Genomic DNA, 9432 nt, shown 5'->3' on the forward strand with positions numbered 1-9432 from the left:
TCAGCTGGTGATTCTGATGTTACAGGGCTGTTACACAAATAGTTAATGGGCCTGAGAAGGAGGGGATACTCCAGCCTCTTGTTTGTGTTAAATAAGTTTTAATCTTAACTGTGCATCTGCTGGACAGTGCACAAGCCCCAGCTTGCTCCCCAGTAGCAGCAAGCTCCTTGGTTGACTTTCAGAATCCAGTGATGAGAGGAGGTTTTCTCCTTGTCCATTGGGGCCCAACTTGAAGCAGGGGGCAAAGTGCTTTTCCTGCTCTTTGCAACCTATATACTCTGCAGCACATCTTGGCCACCTGGCTAATTCATTGCATTCCAAAGCAGTTGAAACACAAGAAAACTTGAGCAATTGTTTAAAATTGAGTGTTCAGAACTACATAAATCAAGCTGCTAAATTTACAATGTGAAACCAAACATTAATTTGACACACAATTCAGCCATGCTGTAGGTAGCATCTGTAGTCACTACTGGGTTCTCATTTCTTCTTGACCCTGATCATTACCCTATGGATAGGTGCATGCTTTGTTTTTCTACTGTACCAACCAAAATGTTAAGACTGTAGGAATGTGACCATTAAAGCTGGCTGGAAGAGCAGCTGATTTTTTTTTGATTGAAATACAAAAGTGACTTGTAGTCCAGTTTTGAGATGGGATCTGTTTCTGAGCCAAAAATGGCTTTGGGAGTTTGTTTGGTTTTGTTTGTTTTTTTTTTTTTTTTTTTTTTTTTTTTTTTTTTTTTTTTCTTTGAAAACAAAGATCAATGTTTGACTTCAGAATGTGGGGGGGAAAAAAAAAAAAAAAAAAAAAAGGATTCTTGGGAATTTATCTCTGTGTGCATGTGGGAACTGGACTTTCCCCTTCTCCACTTTTTCATTTACTTATGGACAAAGTCCTATATTCAAAGTCAAAATAGAACTAGGACCTTGTGTTTGGATGACTTGAGGGCACACAGCTACAATTACCTTGACACACGGGTGAATAACTTTTCTAATATGATCACACCAAATGCTTATTTAGTGGTGTCTTTTACTTGATTAAGAGTTGTACAAAATGTCATGAGCTCAGGAGAATTGAACAAAACGGGTAGACGATACATGGGATTCTGAAAGGAGGAAGACATAATGATGACTGTAACATGACAGATGCCAGTGGGGTGTGTAAGTGTATAAAATGAGAGGACTGCTGCAGGAAGCTTAAGAGGTTAGTGACATGCAGCTATGGATGGATTGAGTTTGCATGGACCCAGATCTCAGATCTGATCCAATTGCAGCCCAGTTCTAAAGGAAAAGCGTATAAATCAGTCCAAGGATTCTGGTGAATCATGCTTTGTACTTACGGTTTGTGATGTAATCAGCAGTTCTTGATGGAACTACAACCGCCCTGCTCACACTCACCTGCTATTTGCTCTGTATTAAGTTAATAATAGTAAATAAACTGTGTATTAGATTTCAAGCTGGCCTGTTCATGGCAAATTAATTTGTCTTGCCCACAGGCTGCCCCAATTTAAAACACATGTATTGTTTTAAATCCGTGTTGCTTCCATACATTAAGCTACTGTTTAGATTTTGCCTCATCAAAATTCTTCACCATTTTGAACAGATGTGTAGTTTGATGTGGGTTTGGATCAAAAGTGTTCTCCAACAGATTGTGTGTGTGTGTGTGTGTGTGTGTGTGTGTAAGGTGGTGGAGGAGTAGAGGTGAGGTGGACTGCAGTGACATCGTTCAGCACTTACATCTATCACCCGAAACCAACAGAAGACACCTTGTTCTTGTACAGGCAAAACTTTCATTAGAATCAAAGGAGGTTTACTTTAATTGCAACAAAGATGGGGTCCTTCTTTAGTGAAAATACAACTGAAGTCAGGAGAACTATTGTATGATAGTATGTTTCCCATACAGCAGTGTAAGTCTCATAGAACACAGATAGAAGTTTTCAGGTTTTCCCTGACTTCCAAGGGGTGAAAGAATTTGTATAAAATAGAGTTTCTCTGAAGAAGAAAGTTTTTAAAAATTGGAGCCTAATGTCAGACTCCAAAGAATGTATTTAGGCTTCTAAATAAGTAGCCTGGGCTTTTCATAAGTGCTGAGCTCTGCCAACCCCCACTGCTCTTAGGATACAGCTTCTAAGGCTGAACGTCGTTTGACTGCATGTTCTTGCAAAGAAATACTAAGAATATGCAGTAGGTCAAAGTGGCTCCTTATCTTTGTGAGGAGATAAGGACTGCTGTTCCTCCTAGGAAACAGTGTCTTAGAAGCGGAAGGCTGCACTTCTTATCATTCAAGTATGTGCCATAAAGGGGTAAAAATAGGGACGTTCAGGATAAGAAAGCTGAAACCAAGGCACCTGCTACCCACAGAAGGAAACTTGGGAATAGAATAAGACTGAGAGTCTCTTCTGTTTTGAATACTGCAAATCTTCACTTACAGGAGTAAATAATTTGCCTGTAAAAGCCTCTGAGATTACTGGTATGAGAAAAGGCTTGCAGGATTTAGACTCCATGCAGACTAAATTCCATTTACCGAGTTTTACAGAAGTTGAAAATGTCACAGTTGGCTGAGAGCATTAGATTTCGACACCTATTAAACATTTTCAGGGCATCCTAAATCCCCATTGAAAATCCTTTTTTTTTGTGACCTAAACTGAATCAATTAAACAGAAAAGTTGAAATAAGATATTCGAATTCTATCACTGTTGCCAAATAATTCATTCAATCTCACAATATTTTAATCCAGGATTCTCTTTGCTATGATAGGTAATGCAGGCTATTTACAATGATTGCCATTCTTTAAATGCCAGATTTCCTTTAAAACAAGAACCACCACCACCAACCAGCCTCATACCCTGCTCCAAACCTTGTTTGCAAGGATTTTCATTTGCATCACTAATGTACAGATTTACAAAGAGCAGAAAAAAAGGGGTATTCTTATTATTAGATATTCTGCCTTGTGTACTACCTGCAACCACATTCTGCCACTTTCATCCCTTCATAGTTGTATATCAAAGTGGGCACACCAGCATCATCCTTATAAAGAATTGAGATTGAATCCAGTTTGGTTGGAACACAACAGGCCTTGGAAGCTTTCTTTGGGTTTTGGAGATGCACCAGAGTTTGGACAATAGCATGTTTTGTTGGGGTAACGTTATCTGTCAGAGGGAAGAAGCAACCTCCTTTACACTCAAAAGCCTCATAATCTTTTGGTGCAATGATCCAGGAATCCCAGCCAATCTCTTCAAAGTTCACATGGAGGGAAGTTCTCCGGCAGTGGTTGGCTCCGATGCTTCTCTTGCTTCTGGAGGAATGTTGGTGGGGCCCAATGATGGCCTTTTCCCCTCCCTCTTCTTCCTCTTCAGATGAAGTGTTGTTCTTTCCTAATTTCTTTAGCACACTTTCTTGTTCATGAACAATCATCTCCCGGAGCTCCACTTTGGTCTCTTTTGTCCCATTGCTGCGGTCATTGGAGAACACTATTAACAGGGGCAGATTTTTAGTGTCAGGTGTAACACTGATATCCAGCTTCCCACAAGTGAAACCACCCAGAGCCTTACTCTCTATAACAACTTCTAGCTTGTTTTTAGCCTTCAGTTTGTCTGCCCTGACCCATCTTTTCACAGCGCTGGACACTTCAAACATCTCCCAACCACACTCCTGGATGTTATGGGAGACAAGGAAAGATTTGGTACTTTCTGGGTTTTCCCAGTGGTCACCATCTAGAACATCATAAATGACCATGTTGCCTTCCAGCCTAGAGAGAGACCCAACTTCCCTGTGACAGGAGATATAAATTCTCAGTTCAGCTCTGGTGATTTCCTCATATCGTGGAATAGAGATGTTGAAGAGCAAGATGTGTTTCTGAAATGGATTTTCTTCTGGTGAAGCTAAAGAAACAACATCTGCAATAGGAAATTAAAACACGTGTTTACAGTGCTTCTGACTGTCCAAGTAACTTGCTTTTAAAAGACTCGAGATGTATTTTGGGGGTAAAATAAGAGCATGGCTACCCAGCATTTAAAACAAAAGAAAACAAAACTAAAAAAACATCCTCTGACCAGATTTCAAGTGCAGGGAGTAAAAAGAGTAAAATGAATGTCCCTGGTGTTAGTAGTATTTCCTCAAAGATTACATGGTCAGGTGAGTGTGTGGAAGGGAGCATAAAGAGTCTGCCTAGAACAAGCTGTGGGTGATGCTGATCAGTATCATGAGTAAGGCATCTGGAGAGTGTTCAGATTTAGCAATTTCCTAATGAGATTTTTACACAAAGAATTCCTAAAAAACCCCTATGAATTTCCTACTCTTACCATCATGTAATGGGATGAACTTCCCTCCTAATACAGTGAAGTATACTATGTATTTAAGTGTCTCTAAGAACTAATGTGCTGAGGCTTTTGTTGTCTTCAGGTAACTTTGAAACCAGCTTGGATTACTGGAAGTTTGGGGAAATGGAAAAGTTTTTGAAAATCCTGAATTGAAGCTTGAGGGTCTGTCTAATTTGAGACTTGGTGATAAACAGCTTTTCATGCCCAGGTCCCAGTCTGTTCCAGGGAGGACTCACTGAACTTCTGGTTTGTTTGTTTGTTTGTTTGTTTCTTTTTTTCTGCAAAGCTATGTGCAGTACCAGTGGCTCTGCCTCGGGAGGGGCAAGTATTTGGCTGGAAGGTCAGACTGGTAGTGTTTAAAAGTCATCACTGACTGATGTCTGTTTGATGGTCAGTGTAAGATAATTAATCATGATTGGGTTTTAGGGCAATTTTAACTGGCTACTGTTGACACTTCACAGTGTTTACCCACTAAAACAGTCAAAGAGAGTGAGATACAGAAACTATAATAATCTAGCTCATACTCTTAGGTTTTCTTTCCATTTCAAGACTAGGGACACTGATTTGGGAATTCTGAGTTGTCCATAGTGCTGTTATCTGTGTATGTCTATTATCCATATAAACAGAAGCTTCAATTCTCCCTTTCTCATTTTTATCACAAGGATTGCATTTACTTCTAACCTTTTTACTGCTTATTTTGATGGGGCTTTTAAAAGTTTATTTAATGTCACAGACAAGGATCTTGAATTTTTTTAGTTGAGACAAGCTTGACTACTCATTTTCATATAAATCTTTCCATCTAACCCAGAATTTTGGGGGAGCACAGCTGTTTCTTGCCTGGATCCAGAGACACATTTCTCAGTTGGCTGCTGTGTTTTTTAAGTATGCAGAGAGCCCACCGGAAAGAAGAGCTCTCTAGTATGGATGTCTCAATTATAGATGATCAAAAGTTCACTTTCTAACGTTAAAACTCAGTTCCAAATCTCTAGCTTTGAGAAACATGATTTCTGCAAATCCTGTTATTCAGTGCATCATCTCAGTTGATGCATTTGAAAAGAGTATATTCTACAGTGAAAATATCAAAGAAGAAAACTAAAGGTAATTGTTTTTTGTTTTTTTTGTGTTGGTTTTTTTTTTTTTTTTAAGATTGAAAGAATCTACAAAGCAAGACTATAATCAAAAATTTTAATCTGTTTCATTTCTAAAGAATCTGAGTACCTACTGTCCATGTACTTGTCTAAAAATTCTAGTCCACATATAGGACTTCTCCTACCTTCAGTACTGAAGCTCCTTACAATATTGGATGCAGGGATGGAGGACTTGTCTGCAGCATATCGGTTGTATAAATCAATCATGAACTGTGGTGGTTCTTCTTTGGTCTTCACTTGTGAGGGAACTCTTGACAAATTCAAACTCCTTAGTAAATCTGTCTTCATATTCTCCAGGAAAGATTTAAAGTCGAAATGGGTCTCATCTTGCACTTCCCCAGGATCATGAAAATGTGCATCAGACTTTTCCATAGCTGATAACTTGTCCCAATCTTCCAAAGGCTTGCCTCTTGTCAAACAGGCAATGATGTTGAAAACAGACAGTGCAGCTAATACTCCAAAATAATGCATTTCTTCTATATTTACTTTCTGGTGGAGAGACAAGAGGACAAGAGTATTTTAGCTAATTAAAAGGCTTGTTTCATTACAGACAGAGGAAGGAGATGGAAGGCAAACAACTAGAATGCCCTTTGCAAATCACTTCTTGTGTTCTTTTTGCAGTCTGCTTCAAACCCCAGCCTCTTGTCAGTTGTCAGGCAGATTGGTTGTACACTTGCCCTTATCAGAGTCATTGATGCCATGCTTCAGCCTCTGTTATCTAGCAAAGCTCTTAGTTAATGAAGATTCTGTAAACATCTGACAAACACATGTGGCTGGTGGGAAGGACATTGTATATTGTAAAGAATCCACATTTCACTTTAGGGTCATTATTGCTTAATTACACTCTTCTATCATTTCCTTGCCAGCACAGAGAGAAGCTTTCTTAGGGACGTAGAAGATTACATTGTTTTCATCCAGCCTAGAAAATAGACATCTAGAACAAAATTACTCTATTAGCTATTATTAAATAACATTTCACAAATCGTTATTACAGTTGCTTCATGTGCCATCAGAAAATCCCCAAGCATTTGATGGAGACATGTGATTCTGTAAGATGTGATCTCATCACAGTACAAACAACCTTAAAACTTCTTTCCATTTATCAGCCAAGAGCTATTGTTTGTACACAGTGAAATATCTGTTTTGTGTCAAGTTTGCTTCATGTTGTTTGTAGGCTTGTCCATTTTCAGTTTGATTCCTTTGGTGTATGGGAATTTAGTCTTTTTTAAAAAGTATCTTTTATAATATATTTCTTAGATTCTTGATGGTAAGTCCAGTCCAAGAAAAACCAGTCATTGTTTCGGTGACCTTGGAATGAAGACAGAATTAGGCCTTCTAAGGCCACATAGAAAGTAAAAGTTCTCCATGAAGATACAGAAGATTATCTATGAAGATACTGTTATCCATGAGAAGAATGGGTCAAGGCAAAAATACAATTTGGCAGAATTTCTCATGATACAGAAGAAAAAACCTAGTTTATTTATAGACAAAAATATCACTTGCTGTTTATCTTAATGAATTAATTATGATATAATCTAATGGTACATAAGTGTTTTATCTGTACTATCACTGTATCATTTTTTCTAAGCATGACTCAGTCCATACTGTACACATGACATAAAGTCTAAATAGTATTATGAGCTTTTACATTAAAAAATTCTCATTGCAAAGATGTAGACAAGATTTTGTCCTTGCTGGTCATTCTTCTCCAGTTTTCTAGCAGTGCATACACAGCGTTTAAAGTGATCCCAGACTTCTCAGATACTCACTTATGTGTCTGTTCAAGTGAAAACTGGGATCCAAGATCCTGGTTCATAATGTTCCTATGGTGTAAAGTCAGAAAGAATTATTTGGCATTGATCCCGGTCTCCTGCATAGCAAGACTGTTACGTTGTACTTTCTACCTTTGTGTTTCCTAGCTGTGTGCAGAGCCCAATTACTTCTGTTTGGCTAAAACGTAAGTTTTTAAGGGTCTCCAGAATTTATCCGAAGATATCAAGGAATCAAAGATTTCTTCAGATTTGTAGCACTAAAAGATTATCACTTACACATAAAAAACAATGGTACTTCATTTATTATTTCATTGTGCCTGTCTTCACCTAGACAGTTCTTGTAATTTTCTGGCTGGCTTAAGGAACCCCGTAGTGCTGTCATTTTCTCTCTATCAAAGTACTTGTACAGTGTAATCAAGTTACTTTTCAGTTTGCTTTCTGATAAAATAAACAGATAGTACTTCTTAGTCACATAAGACATTTTCTCTAACTGTTTTTGTTTCTTTTTCATGACTCTTTCAGAATTTGAATGTCTTTTTGAGAAGGTGAACACTGGTGCTATACTTAGTTTTCTAGTGGCAGTCCACGAGTGCCATATGCAGAAATAAAATCTCCTTTCCTTATGTGGTTCACTACTCCAATGTGTACCTTTTCAAAGCTTGCATTAGCTCTCTTTACATAACATCACCCTGGATGCTCATACTGCACCATAAATCCATGATAACCACAAAAATTGTTCTAAGAGTTATGGCTTTCAAGGGTTCAGTATTTTACTCAGTAGGAGAGGTCTCCTTTCCATGTACCTAGATACTAAGTTCTGCACCTGCCTACATTAAAATGAATTTTGATTATACAAAGTGCAGCTAGATCAAGTGATCTATATAAATACTTCTCTCCTAAACACTGTCTTCTGCAAACACTGTGGGGGTTGTTATATACAGGCTTCCAGTTCATATATAAAGATGTCAAATAGTGTCAGGCCAAGTGTTAGCTTTGCAGAAACTATACAATGAACAGTTTAATTCAGTTGCAATTCCTTTTGAAATTCTTTTTGACGTTTGGTGTGAGACAATTGTTAACTCATGTGATACACAAACATATTAATATTGTTCAGTGGTTTCTTTTAATTATGCAGCCTTCTGCAAGTGAATTGAAATACGGCACAAAAACCTAGGTACATTCTAGTTGTTGCTGTTATCTCTGGCATGTTAACTGTGGCCTCAAGGAATGAAATGGGATTTGTTTTAGAAAAAAAAATTTCCTTAACACTTTTCCGGCTAGTATTGGCTGTTTTCCTGTTTTGTCTGTCTTTAATCATCCCATATTAATATATCCTAGATTCTCTCAGGATTAGTTAGTGGAATTATCTTGACCTGCTATTTTAAGTGTTTGTCAATAGTAACTTTCTCTAGAAACTTAAACATTGAGTGAAATGGTTTATAGGATTGTTCACAGAAATCAAAAGATCTGTTGGAACCAGGAGAGTAAGGATATCAGTGTCTTCCGGCAGCAGCTGACTGCGTTTGTGCCATTTTGAGTTTGGTATATTTTCTAGAGGAAGATTAGACATCCAAATACCAAAGGCCCGGGAAGTAGTAGCTTAAACCACTAAACAAATAGTGGTTTAAGACCTTGTTCACATTGGATAACCGACCAGTACAGCTAAACTCCAAATGAAATAAACTTTACTAATAAGAGAATTATATTGCTTGTAGTAAGGGTATGCCTTGAGACCTATGCCACTTAACAGGTATAATTTTGTTTTGCCTATCCTTAATAACATAGTTTTGCCAACAAAACTTTAAATGCAGACTGAACCTTTCAAGGTTTTATAGATATCTTAATGAGTATAGGAGTAGCATTTTCCCTTATGTCCTATAGACATAACAGATCATAGGATGGTATCTCTTTCCTAATTGTTTTCAGTACCCAGGACTAATTTATGATATAGAAAAGATTCTTTAAGGAAAACAAAATGCAGTAGGTGAGAACTTAAGCACACCAGGCTAATACATCATGCTGTTTAGAGCTGGTGCTAAATGGGAGCAAGTCTAGATGTACAGAAAAGGGTAGATTTTCATAGAGAACAGAAATGACAATGATTTAAGATACTTTGAAAAGTTTTATGCTTATGGCTATTCTGTAGGAATAAATGATGAATTTCTGAGAACTTCTAAATTTTTCTTTATGCATTAG

The 9432-nt window shown here is 37.7% G+C and overlaps 1 protein-coding gene across 1 annotated transcript; it reads right to left on the bottom strand.

Annotated features, from left to right (window-relative positions):
* Window positions 1-2747: 2747 nt before the first annotated feature.
* Window positions 2748-6023, bottom strand: GDF2 (growth differentiation factor 2). Its single transcript, XM_026851391.1, has 2 exons — window positions 5590-6023; window positions 2748-3893 (listed from the first exon to the last, which is right to left on the bottom strand). Exons 1-2 carry the CDS (start codon window positions 5933-5935, stop codon window positions 2953-2955), a joined length of 1287 nt encoding a protein of 428 aa, XP_026707192.1. The 5' UTR covers window positions 5936-6023; the 3' UTR covers window positions 2748-2952.
* Window positions 6024-9432: the final 3409 nt, after the last annotated feature.

The sequence above is a fragment of the Athene cunicularia genome, assembly GCF_003259725.1.
Source record: "Athene cunicularia isolate RWA chromosome 6 unlocalized genomic scaffold, athCun1 chr6_part1, whole genome shotgun sequence".
NCBI lineage: Eukaryota > Metazoa > Chordata > Aves > Strigiformes > Strigidae > Athene > Athene cunicularia.

Coding starts and splice junctions, on each gene's coding strand:
- GDF2 (XM_026851391.1), bottom strand. CDS start 5,935: ATGCATTATTTTGGAGTATTAGCTGCACTGTCTGTTTTCAACATCATT. Junction 3,894..5,589: donor AAGGAGCTTCAGTACTGAAG/GTAGGAGAAGTC, acceptor TTCCTATTGCAG/ATGTTGTTTCTTTAGCTTCA.